The sequence below is a fragment of the Osmia lignaria genome, chromosome 5, assembly GCF_051020975.1.
Source record: "Osmia lignaria lignaria isolate PbOS001 chromosome 5, iyOsmLign1, whole genome shotgun sequence".
Classification (NCBI taxonomy): Eukaryota; Metazoa; Arthropoda; class Insecta; order Hymenoptera; family Megachilidae; genus Osmia; species Osmia lignaria.
The window spans coordinates 8,652,907-8,666,477 of NC_135036.1; the positions used below are offsets into that span (position 1 = coordinate 8,652,907).

General features: G+C 37.9%; 1 protein-coding gene across 9 annotated transcripts in view; it reads left to right on the forward strand.

Annotated features, from left to right (window-relative positions):
* scalloped (TEA domain transcription factor 1 homolog scalloped) overlaps positions 1 to 12,951 on the forward strand; it is an 86,855-nt gene extending 73,904 nt beyond the window's left edge. For 8 of the 9 annotated variants that reach the window (XM_034325736.2, XM_034325733.2, XM_034325729.2 and 5 more), the window contains 6 exons: positions 3,484 to 3,614; positions 7,594 to 7,749; positions 9,720 to 9,935; positions 10,754 to 10,983; positions 11,064 to 11,298; positions 11,381 to 12,951. In XM_034325736.2, the coding sequence (XP_034181627.1) occupies positions 3,484 to 3,614; positions 7,594 to 7,749; positions 9,720 to 9,935; positions 10,754 to 10,983; positions 11,064 to 11,298; positions 11,381 to 11,494 (1,082 nt within the window). In that variant the 3' untranslated portion in view covers positions 11,495 to 12,951. The remainder of the gene's footprint in view (positions 1 to 3,483; positions 3,615 to 7,593; positions 7,750 to 9,719; positions 9,936 to 10,753; positions 10,984 to 11,063; positions 11,299 to 11,380) is intronic. The other variant, XM_034325730.2, reaches the window with a different exon arrangement.
* The last annotated feature ends 620 nt before the right edge of the window (positions 12,952 to 13,571 follow it).

Sequence of the window (13,571 nt, forward strand, 5' to 3'; positions counted from 1 at the left end):
TTTTAGTAGAAATTCTATACCTTTTTTTACTCGTTGCTAACAAAAGAATTTATTTAAATAACTTCAATATTTACTCCTTTTCACTTTTAGAATTTTCTTCTTTTTTTACGTTTACTTATTTTATTTCACCATTTCGATTTTCCAATTTCTAACGAGGAATCAGCCTAACGTGGCATGTTTTTCGCCGCATCCAGCAGCGGATAGTATGAACATACGAGGGTAGCAAAGCAAGAAGGAAAGCGTGAGAAAGATAGAGACAGGGTACCGAGGGCAAAGGGTGCGGAGGAGAAGGGTGGTCGTGTGTCGAGGGCTCACGATACCCCTTCCGTCGTTCGTCCTTCCCGTGGATAGGGGTTGCCACGGGCGGAGGGTGGCGAAACTATGCGAAGAATGTGCAATTAGTGAACAGAGAGCACGGAGGGTGGAGGCACGGGTTTCGAAGGATAGGGAGGGTGAACGGGTCCCGGGAAGGGAGCCGAGAGCCAGCCTCTGGTATGGTGTACCATGACGCTGGATCGTAGCTGTGTTGGTGATGATGTCGCTGGTGGTGGTACCATAGCAGTGAAGAAAATGGAAAGAAAGGAAGATGGATGGAATGGCGGCCAGGGATGATAAGAAGAAGAGAGGAGTCGCTGGCAGGGGGGAGGGTTTGTGCCAGGGATACAAGGGTGGGGGGTCACCGTGTCAAGACGCGAGAGGATCCTCCTCCTAGCGCAAGGACACTTATCGACTTCTATCTACTCTCTCCTCGTCTTTTCTTCCACCATACATCAGAGCGAGAGAGAAAAGAGAAGGGAGAACTTTTGGTGTATCAAAGCTTTGAAAAGCTCTGTGTTAGTCGCACCGGGATTTCTTGCTGAATGGTTTTACCGGATCAGCTGCTCTGACGACTCACTCCATTGCACTAACGCATTCAAATTCGTCATGTAAACGCAGTAATCTCGACAATTTTAGGGGAGTTTTCATTATCTCTCTGTATTGGGTGCTGATTGAAATTCAACTCTGAAAATATTGATTCAGCACCTCGATATTATATCTCAGGGGTTGCTATTCTTCTTTAGATATTAGATATTTGAGAAATAGATTTTTATACGTGGCTGTTCTTCAAAATATTCTTACGTTAAATAAACTTTTCTTAGAGAAGAGAAAATTGAATGGCTGGTAGGAACTCTGTTAGCTAAACATGTTTCCATGGTGAGGAGAGCAAGATGGAGGTATTAAGGTAGGTGGAGTGCAAGCAGTGTGAAAGGAGCTCTAATCCCCAGTTTTCGAGTATCCCTTGACTCGATCGGATTGCTCGACGATTACTAATTGACTAAACGAGCTTAAACGCACTTCGCCACTTGGAGGGCTCCGACCATAGGGCACTGTTTGCGAAGCATCGATTAATGACGCCACTTGGCGGTAAAGTCCAGAATACCCGGAGGACCACTGTTACGTTGAATCCTCGACATGTCAAAAGCAATCCCTTCCGTCAACGTTCGCCAAGTACCAAGATCCTTCATCCCTCTACCTTTACCAACCTCTACGTCATCTCTATACATTCCACTATAAAATAGTATCTAATTACACACGAATTATGTAACACATCATTTGGGTGCTCTGTTTGATAATTAATTTATCGTTGATTAGTTTCTTTCAATTAATAAGATTTAATATTTCTGCGACGACTATTCCAATTCGTTAAATGCTATTTCTTTCTTTTAGAACAAGAAAAATTTGTTTTAATTATTCTAAAAACTTTTTAACTGTCTTGTATTCACAATGCTTGATTCGTTCTACTGAATTATCTTGAAACAAGGATCTCCTCTACAAACTATACATGTTGCTACAATAAACTATGCTTTTTATTAATACTCCTAGTGAATGTCTGCTAGTAAGCAGTTGGAAATAGAGAGGGATAGCTTTGTTCGTCCTCGTTACTTGGAGAATCGGAATTATAATGACCCTTGTTGTTAAATTGAGCATCAGTCAAGTGATTTACGTTGATTGCTTGTCACGTCGTGAGTCCTATTCTCTCTCTTTCTCTTCGTATACACCTTAACTATAATTTTCCTTGCTGAAACTATACAGAGTGGAGCAGCATTGTCCATCTAAATTGAACAAAATTGCTGTTTTTATTATTTGTAATAATCTAAATAACAAGCTACGCGACAAATTAGATGACTTGGTATAGTCGTCGCAAAAATATAGTATAGTCATCCAGTAGAATGACAATCTAATAAATTCATTTAGTTTCATTTGTTTCTATCTTGTCAATGTTCAATATATGAACGAATCTGAGGTATTCATTCCTTTTTCATAATTTCGGTCGTTCGGTGACCAGTGAAGAAATAAATGAACCGTAAAGTGGATCTTGGCAATCTTTTCCTGCGAAGAAGTCGGGCAACCCCCGGTTGCAACCCCCGGCCCGGTTCGAAGAATGTTCGACCTTCAAAAACAGAGAAGGAACGCAAGCAGTAGTGGCGCGTGGTTCATAGCGGGCCATTTAACGGTCTTTGCGAAATTGAGTCATCACGCGGTTCGCCTGGAATCTCGAATATTTTCCTCCCGATGCTTCAGAGTTCTCCGTGGCCCCTCCCTCCTGCATCCTCCCTAGTCACACCAGCCTCCTTTCCTTCTCTTTCCCTCCCTTGCCATTTACCCCTTGCTCTCACTCTAGCCTCGTCTCCTTTGCTACTTGTGCACCCTCGAGAGGTCTTGAGAAGCTGATCAAGGATGAAACCAAAGTGTCTTTGCCTTGTTTCCTCGATTTAAACTATGATATCAGACCTGGTAGCGAAAGGGTTAACGAGCAAAGTTATTTCACGATTGTTCACAGGGTAGGTAATAGAAATGGTAACGGAAATAAAAAGGAAATTCTCTCTGGAGGGGTGGAATTATTTAATCAGAGATTTACCTTGGAGGGTGCAACACGGATTCTTTCAACGCTTCACATGGTTCGATAAACCACAATAACAGGATTTATGTATGAATATTGAGAAATAGGGTGGCAAATGGCGCACGATTCAATCGATCGATTTTCGTGATGAAAAACAGCAGTGGAAAAAAAGAGATAGAGAAAACGATATTCGGTGGTAAAAATCTGTCGAGCATGCAAATGGAACATACTCATTGTCGACGAAAGACCCTCGCGGATTTTCATCGACCCTCGAAAACTGAATGCACTCGATTAATTCGAGTTCACGTTCGTTTCTCACCCTCCATTCTCGCTCTCGCTCTTTCACCCTCTGCACCCTCTTTAAATTCAGATTGCTCGATGTCAGACTTGCGTGTAATCGTTGCTATATGATGTGTAATTATTAAATAACCACTATTTTCAATCACGTGAGACTAATAACTTATCAATTATTATATAAAAAAATTCCTGTTTATAAAAATTCAGGGCTGGTACATCTCTGTGTGCAAAGATATATTGAAAATGAAAATTAAAATTTGTCTTTTTATATAATAATGACACTATGAATATGTTTTTTGTTACAGGACGTAACGAGCTGATCGCTCGTTATATCAAACTGAGAACGGGCAAAACGAGAACGCGAAAACAGGTCTCCTCACACATACAAGTTCTCGCCAGGCGAAAACTTCGCGAGATCCAAGCAAAACTCAAAGTGGTAAGTATCCATCTACCTCTTCTTTCCTTCGTTTATTTTAGTTTCATATTTTCTATTATTTTTTTTTTTTTTCTTTTCTTTTTGTCGTTCACCTTTTCATCTAGACATCTAAAAGACACATACAACAACCTATTCCTGACATTGTATAAACATTATACGGTAATACAAATGAATCCCCTGAATAAATAAATCCGTAGAATTTCGTTCACGACCTGATAAAGGAACCTTTAGCTGAATTCTGTTGTTTAATGAAAAAATGATGTTCATAAAATTCATACATTTGATTTTTTTTTTTCTTTTTTTTTAAATTTATATTGTTCGATTCGAATCGCAGAGAAATTAATCGTCAGCAGAGAATTCGTTCGATCAAGAGCGATCCTGGGTGGTTTGTAGCCGAATAAATCACGCGTAAAAATGAACCCGGCCCGTTTAATCAACAGCTGAATTATTAAAGCGATTTGGGAACAATTGCACGCCTGTTAATAAATCACAGCACGCTGCATTCGCCGATGAGAGCCGATACACAAAGAGAGAAAGAGACGAGAGTACAGTACCGGTGTGTTGTTTATACCGTGGCACGGTCAATAGTCCGGCAACGGAAATAAAAAGGGAACAAAACGAACGTGTAAATTAAGCAATCCGACCGTGTTTTTACGCAGTTAATCAATGTTTAACGCGTTCCATTGTGTTCTGCCAGTTTAGTTTTTCATTTGAACAATCAAATAAAAGCCACCGAATCTGGCATACAAGAAATTAAACAACGTTCATTTTTCTTCATTAAATACTGAATGATTTTTTATTAATTAATATTGGAAATTAGGAATAAATTATTTGGAAATTATTGGACAGAGGAAAGAAAAATGAATTGTGAAATTGAGGAAGAAGATAAACTAACGTGATAAATGAATAATTAAGGAATTTTCATGGGTAAAGTATTATTTTTCAAAATTGCCTAATGAGGAATGTTGAAGGTTTTCACCGCAGAAGCAAATATAATAATTAAATCAAAATTGTGGCTCTCTTCATGGTTCGTCATCCAAGAGTTAACGAAAATATCCCAACGAAAGAGCGTATATTCTCCACGCGAAATCTCGTTGCGATCAATTTTTCGCAAGATAAAACGCGTTTCGCGAAATCGCGGTGACATCGCGGTTGCGTTTGTATATTTAATAGAGTCTCATAAATCCCGTATAAATACGGGGCACCCTGGCGTACGTTTGCATTCAACGATACACGAAACAAAAAGTCGAGCTTGAAACGCGTTGTTCGCGCTGCTTTTATTTTTCACCCATCACGATTTATTAAAAGGACTGGCGAGTTTTTGAATTAAAAAAAAAAAAACGATAGAGAGAGAGAGAAAAACGATTGTAAAATCGAGCGTGGACTGCACGCGAGAATCCATTTCATTCCGCGGGGCGATTGTGAATCTGCAGTGGAAAATCAATTCGGTTAATTGAGAGGGTGGCTACGCTGGTGCTATTTTTTTTTTTCTATTTTTCTTCTCTCTCATTTATGTTTTTCTTTTTTCGTTTTCGTGTCTCTCTTTGTTTTTGTCGTTCAACGATATCACTGTCCCTGTCTAAAGCAACCCCTCGTCGCGCGAATACACGCGAGGAATGTGCAGGATTGGCCGTGGTAACGGGCTGGACATGTTTATCGACATTCTGAAATGCCGCTTGACCGTTTTTCGGTATATCATCAGTTATCGGGCCAACGTTTTACACCGCAACAATCAATTACAGTGTAATGCTCGATGTAGGATTATTCCGGAAATAGATGGCGGGGGTCTGGATCCCGGAAGAATGTGCTTTCCCGAAAAAATTGACGGATAAATCGCTCGTTGCCCGGATTTGTTTGTACCTTTCAAATTGCTTTCATGGATTTGTTAAATAAACTGAAGAGCAATCACGGGAGGTGGATCTCGGTTGTTCAACTTCAATTTCAACCCTTTCAGTACTATTCTCGCACACGTGTTCTGTTTTTTTTAAACGTTCGTCTCTCGTTCTATAATTTGGAAAATGCATTGGCAAACTGGAACAGTTATTTGACTGGTAAATCGGAAGTTGGACAATTAGGATCATCCCCTTGTTACTGATATCTAATAGGATAGAACTTGGATTATTCGGTGAAATATTTTGAATGTACATCTGTCAGATACAAGCTAGAATATCATTAGCATATTCGATAATATAGATGACGAAGGGGATGACGAAACGAACGATATATGTATCCCCAAATAACTTTGCCACGCATTCTGAATCGGATCGGGTGGTATGAAATATCATATCATGAAATTATTAGATTTTTGCATATTAAATATTAATTGTAATTTATAGAAGAGATGTTCAAATAAGAATCAAATTCTTTGAATTCTCTTTGTTCTTTAAACGCTGGTTGTTATTTCCTGAGAAATATGAATGTCGAATGTTTAGGAGAGGCAAAAGGGGTAGGAAATTGGAGAAAAAAAAAAATACGGCCACGGGCACGGCTCGCCGCGAATGGTCTCTAATGGTCAGGCAACCGCGTAGAAATTAAATAAGGCGTGACCGCAGGAAACGTAAACAGCATGGGTAAAAAATTCTTTTCTCGCGGAATAAATCGCGAAGCTCCGGCCCGTACGTTGGTTTAAGCACCACCGCCGGATACTGTCCACCCCATGTGAAGCGCAGAAACCAGAAAATTACGTCACATTCGAGTGTCCGTGCACCGGCTGCTTCTCTGAATAATGCACGCGGTATGCGGCCACTGCAGCACCAGATGCAGTCGCTGCAATTGCAGTCGGCGCGGCGATGCCTAAAAGCATGGCTTTCGTGCGGCGAACAACTTCACGGATAAGTGGCGTTAACCCCCTTTCTTTTTTCTGGCTTCCGTTCCGCCACGGAAAATCGATCGGTAAACCAACTTGAGAAATTTATTTGATAGCATCTCGGATAAACCTTTGATAAATTTCTCCGGGTCATCGGTAACCCGTGCGACACGAAAGGTAAAATAAATTTTCGGTGAAAAAGAAGAGAAAGTTATGCGGAAAATCTGTGAATAATAGAAACAGGAACGACAGAAGGGATTTGAAAAGTTCGCACTTTTTCGATCCAGACAAAAACCCTTTCTATCGATTGTATTGTTTGCGCGTATTGGCACGCTTCATTCCAAACGGCAGAACTTGTAATGGCTATTCCATTAGGGATTTATGAACGAAATTGAAAAGCCTTGTAGTCAGGTGGAAAGGGGTAAGAGGAGGACATGCCAATTTTCCGGATATCATGGGAACAACGAAGCTTTCATTTGCTTCGTCAGCGATTTTTCAGTCGGGGCGAAGGGAGGCGCTGATTAAAACGACGGCTTTCCGATAAAAGCACAAAATTTCGACGAATTTCGTCGAAAACCAGAGCCTTGTTTCTGCAATCAACTGCATTGCCGTTTTATCGATAACGATCGATGACATCGACCAACCGGGGTCTAGGCTAAAACAGCGACAGAGTAACGAGAGGGGAGAATTCAACTACGATAACAATATTATGCAAACAACCTGGAGAAATCTCCTATTGATTTAATTATCTCTGCTCGATTTAATGCGATCTGCTCGTGAATCCTTGTTTAGAAATGTTCATTTCACCTGATCTTTTATTAGTTTTTTTTCATCTATTGTTTTCTATCTTTTTTTTTTCTTTTTTCAAAAATAACTGAATAGAAAAATTGAATATAAATGGTAAATTAAATGTATCAGTCTGAAGACTAATTATGAACTCCCTGCCCATCCCTTCATACTTCATAAAAACTGATCAATAATCATTAATGCAATTCCAATAAACCCTTGTAAATCGAATCAAATCATCTATCACCACTGGTCCCTTAATTTACAGAAATTCATCAGTAAATTATTGAAGGCAATCATAGGTTAAGATAAAAATGAAACAATTCTACTTGCGTTAGATTCCCTATGTCCCGGCAATGAGTTGTAATCGGTTTGACGATTTATTAGGATCATGTCGCCAAGGAGAAGGCGCTCCAGACAATGTCGAGCATGTCGAGCGCCCAGATAGTATCAGCTGGGAGTGCGATACACAACAAGATGCCCCCCGCCCTCGTGGGGCCCCTTGCCCTACACGCTTCCACCCCTGTCTCCTATCCCGGAGCGGTAAGTCCCGATCACGAGGAACCCCTTTTGGAAACAACTTTTTGTTCTTTTTTTTTTTTTTTTATAGCGACCTATCATAATTTTCTCTATCTCGAAAGGAGCCACGAGCTTTTGGGCTGAGACGACGAGACACGCCACTCGACAACACACGTGTTAAGAGAGAAAGATCGATCTTGGATCCATTTATTTGTATTTCAATCAAAACCCCATGCATTCTTTTCTCTTCATCATCGAATCATCATCACGAGATTGTAGATTCAATGTTGCTTTGAATGTCTGTTGATGTCTCTGTCCCTGATATAATTATTAAACTGCGAGAATGTGTAAAATAAAATGTAAGATTTATTAAATTTGTGCAATAAAATAATACTGTTCATTTTCATAGAAGAAAATATATTTGCATAAATATTCGCAGTTTGATGATTATGTTTCATATGGTTGAGGATCTTATCTATACTCTTCGACGATTTTAAGTTTTCAAATTTTACAACAGAGGAATAGATTGTTTCATCAAAAAATTCAGGCAGGTATCAAAAGATTGGACGAACCATCGGTGTCTCGTCGTCTTGAGGATGCGTACTATCGGTTTGCCTTCTTCTCTGACACTCGTATCTGTTTTATATATTTTTTCTAACCGCTTCGCCCTTTGTAACCACGTTTTAATCCGCTTGCAAGAGCCAATCACAGTCGTGTGGTTTGTCAAAACTGAAACGATCAAAAGTCTATTGCTTTTACAAATTGAAATAGAGTTTCACGTTTGTCGACTAACGCGAGGAGAGCTTTTTTACGAAGCCGAAGAAGCGCTACTAAACTTTGGATTTTGTATTTTAGTAACATCAATTCTTCGCGTTGGAATCACATTTCTATTAGATTTCTCACGAACACTTCTTAATTATAAATTATGAATCGTAATTTTGAAGAAACTTTTCTATTCAATTGAAGAGTTAAATAATTCTGTCCATCTTCTATTTTCCTTCACCCTTGCCTCGTTTGTATTTTCTCTCCTCAGTTATTATTTCTTTCTGTCGTCAAAGAGAAGCGTTTCTATGGCTTCGATTAGGGTCTTTATATGTTTTTCTTTTAGCCACGCGCGACGGAAAAAGAACTAACCATCCTGACAAAGATCAAATCCCCTTGCTCTCTGCTGCTACGCCCCTGGGGGCCCTTGTTGTGTATTGTTCGATTTGTTTGTCACTCTATCTTTTTTATATATGTATCACACACAAATACATATACACTTTTTTTTTTTGTATATCGTATATTTTTTTTTACACAATTACACACGTCGTGAAGCGTCGTTGTGGCTTACCAAAACTGTCTTTCTCTCTTCACGTAATACAACCACTATTATTTTCCTTTTTTACGTGTTTTTCGTGTATTCGTGTTATTTTTTTTTTTTTTATTATTTTTTTCATTTGTTGGTTTTTAATTTTCTTTCGCTACGATCGTTCCTCGCCCGAGGGCTCGCTGGCTCACGGAGAAAAATGAGATCTCTTCCTGTTTAAAACGTTCTAATTGGTATTGTCAATATGAAAGATGAACCAACAGGAAGACAGCTCGTTTCTTCTTTGGGAAAACAATAACTAACACGTTTAGAAACTTTCAACTTGTTTTCATGAATCCGACAGTTCTCAGAGATATTGTATATTAGGTGTATGTGAAAGTGAAGGTAATTGCATTTCATTTCAGATGTATTAAAACGCTAATTATTAACCCTTCTGGATGAACACTTGAAATGTTATAATTATCTTGAAAAACAATTTGTAACGAAGCGAGTGAATTAATAAATATTATGACAGATGGTAAATAAAATATTTTACCAATTGTTTTAAACAATTGCTTTCGCATACACCTAATGAGTTGTTCCCAAAAGGTTTCTCATTAATATTCCATGGAATTATCGGATATCTTGAAGAGTAATAGAAATGCTGATTAAAATAGCAAAAAGAAAACAGGTATCGACTTTTCAGCAATTCTGGCAGCCGGGTCTGCAACCAGGAACCTCCCAGGATGTCAAGCCTTTCTCCCAGCCGGCGTACACCGGAAAACCAGCGACGGCAGTGTCGAGCGGTGATATGGTTCAGGCTCAACCACCCCCACCTTGGGAAGGACGTGCCATCGCGACCCATAAACTCAGGCTTGTCGAGTTCTCGGCCTATATGGACCAACAAAGAGATCAGGATATTGTAAGTATTCCGATGAAAAGCAGAGCAACTACGTGTACAAAAATTTCCAGCCCCTCATAAATCTGTGGGTTTTATGTGAATAAAAATATTCTGAAATAATTGTTCGAATAATGAATCATCTTATTTCACTAGAAAATCACAACGATTCCGAGTCTTCCAAAAATTTATACATATTAGGGTAAAGATGTACACCGTGAAAACTGATAATTCTTCCTGCAAGAAACGGAATCGAAAAGTCCTTTATATTTTCAGTACCGATGCCATCATAAGACTTCAAACCGGTCTACCGGTTGAAATCTTAAGACGGCATGCTTGATAGGCAAAATAAAAGAAGTGGGATCATTTTGAAATCAAAGTACGAAATTGTAAAATGAATATTTCTCGGTTTCTTTATACACGAAGTTTTCATGGTGTACATCTTTTTTGAAACGCTCTATATTTTCAAAGTGATTACTAGGCCAGCACGCCGGTTCATAACATCGGCATTGATGACGAGTAGAAGATGTTTACGAAGACGTTTGCAAGAGCTCCTGACCAGTGTTTCTTTTGCACTTATCTCATAACAAATGAGAAACTTATATCAAACGAAATTACAATTATCTATTTCACTCTAGAAAAAGAAACTAAGCGTAACTAATAAATATTCTCTTTTATACGAGATATAAAAATTAATTAAATTTATTCAGAATACACATAATTGAGAAAAACCTCCCTTAAGGAAAATGATATATTAAACTGTTTCTCATGCTCTTAACGAATGTTGCAACTACAACGGTTGTAGCAATTTCAGCAAATGTACAAATTTCCCTTATTTCCAGTACCACAAACACTTGTTCGTCCACATAGGAGGATCCGCGACTTACGCGGATCCGTTGCTAGAGGCTGTCGATGTCAGGCAAATATATGATAAATTCCCGGAGAAAAAGGGCGGCCTGAAGGAACTTTACGACAAGGGACCACAGGCAGCCTTCTTCCTCGTTAAATTCTGGGCTGATCTCAATACGAACATCCAGGATGAAGCTAGAGCCTTCTATGGTGTAACAAGCCAGTAAGTAAGATATATCGTATTCAATTAAGATAAGCTGATCGAAGAAATATTTTCTTTACTAATTAGAATAATTGTTTCAGGTACGAGAGCAATGAGAACATGACGATAACGTGTTCGACCAAAGTCTGTTCGTTCGGTAAACAGGTGGTAGAAAAAGTGGAGACAGAATACGCTAGGTTTGAAAATGGCAGGTTCGTCTATCGTATTAATCGTTCGCCTATGTGCGAGTACATGATCAATTTTATACATAAATTGAAGCACCTGCCAGAAAAGTACATGATGAACAGCGTTCTCGAGAATTTCACCATTCTCCAGGTAGGCAATCCTTTACTATAAAGCTCTACTTCGTCCAGCTGCTACTCGATTATTGTTCTCTAATTATTTTCTATATTTGCAGGTTGTTACGAACAGGGATACGCAGGAAACGTTATTGTGCACAGCATACGTGTTCGAGGTATCGACGTCCGAGCACGGTGCACAACATCATATATACAGATTGATCAAGGATTAACCTGCTTGAACCTGCTCGCCATGCAGCCATCCACCCCCATCAGTGCCTACCATCACATAAAGAAATCATCCATTACGCGCACATACACAATTACACATAATGATATTAACCCTCTGAAGTGTCTCGTGGTTGTTTTTAAATTTTATCCTCGTTCACGACGATATAAGTATTATTACCAATTGATTGTAATAATTTTATAACTATAATATTAAAAAGCTTGGATTTTAATTAATTTGCATGTCACAGAGGAGATGTAGCTTTTATAATTTGATTATGCTTTCAATTTTAACTAATTACGATCGTTCGATTAGCTTTGACGGATCGCTCTTAAATATACGTACTCTTCAAAGGGTTAAACGTGAATACATAATTGTAAACACGCGTTACACTTTACACTTTTCGCGTCTACATTTAATAGAGTTTCTGTTGAAAATGTTCTTACCACAAACCAAACGTCTTTATTGAAAGATCGTTTCAGACGTGAATTCGGATACATATATATATATATAATATATATTTGACAATCATTGTATAAACTAGATATGCGTTTAATTATATCGTACGTTTATTTCGATTAATCAAATTACATATTTCATTCAGTATTTACGAACATTTTCCATGAAACTCCTTAAAGAGAACTTAAGATTTACACGTGAACGCGCGCGCGCACATCCACACAACACACATACCACATACACACTCGCGTTTACAGATTAGAAGTACTGGCCAGCCTGAGCTTGAGTTTGATTCATTTGAAATGAAAAAAAAAAATAATAAGATTGTAGTAAAAATAATTGGTATGTGTGCTTTGACGTACCATGGAAAAAAAAGATTTCCTCCGTGAAACACGGCAGGAACTGCGTTCCAGATATGACGGAATTGTAAATTTTATATCGAAACAAATGTAATCGTATATATATTTTATGAATATTCCGTCATTCACATACAAATGTTTCTAATTCGTCGAAGTTTTATTAAAGAGATATAATAAAAGTTAAGTTAAAATTGACGACAATAAATTTGGTATGAAACATTGTAAGTTGAGGATAATGTGTGTACCAAAATAGAGAAAACAAAAAAAAATGGCAAAAAAGAAGGTATATATAAAAAAAGAAAAGAAAAGAAAAAGAAACAGACTCTGATCTCGGCAAGGCGTGGTACCAACATAATTTAGTATTATAGTTTTATTATTAAACTAGGAAATAGATCAGACAGGACATCCACACACAGATATACATATATTACATATAAGAATATATATGTTAAATATTAATGCAATGATTACGATTTACATTGTTATAAATGATCGTGTATAAAGTTATCTAAGTGATTTCTAAGTTTTAAACGAAATGGAAGTTGAATAGAGAGGTATGCCATTATGATTTCTTAAGTCTCCTTGGTTACACTATTACAGTTTCGTTTCTTCTTCTTCTTTTTTTTTTTTTAATTATCCAAATCGAGCAAGGTCAAGATCAACATTAAAGACCTTTCCTTAAGCTTTTTTGTTGTAGAACTGTTTTCTTCTTTTTAGCTGTATTACAACTAACGATAAGAATTTCTCGCTGCAGAGCTTTTTATTAATTCTCAATGATCAGATAAAAGAAAAGCTAACGAAATCGTTGACCATTTTTACGTATTTTTAAAAGGTGATCTTTGAACACACTTACAATTGTGCAAACCCACCCGTTGTTAGGCAGCGACACTTAGATTAAAGGGATGTGTTTGTATTTCTTGTAATCACTTTATTTCTTATTCTAAGATCTTTTCTTTTTCTATAGTTCTTACACGAATGACTTTCTTACTTAGCGTACTTCGTTTGTTTTTATCTTTCTACTATATTTACAACAAGTACATCAGAATTGCATCCATTATACACGCTAGACATAAATAGTGTCCATCAAAAAAGTCGAAATAAGCGAAAGAGATTTTTTTTTCTCTCTCTAACTTGATAACATGACCTTATTAATTTTCGACTGCATGGTTCAAGAATGCAAATTACATTCGATTTTAATAAAAAATGAGAAAACGGTAATAGCGTGATTTTGGATCTGAGCTCTCTAAATTTGAGCATTCTTTC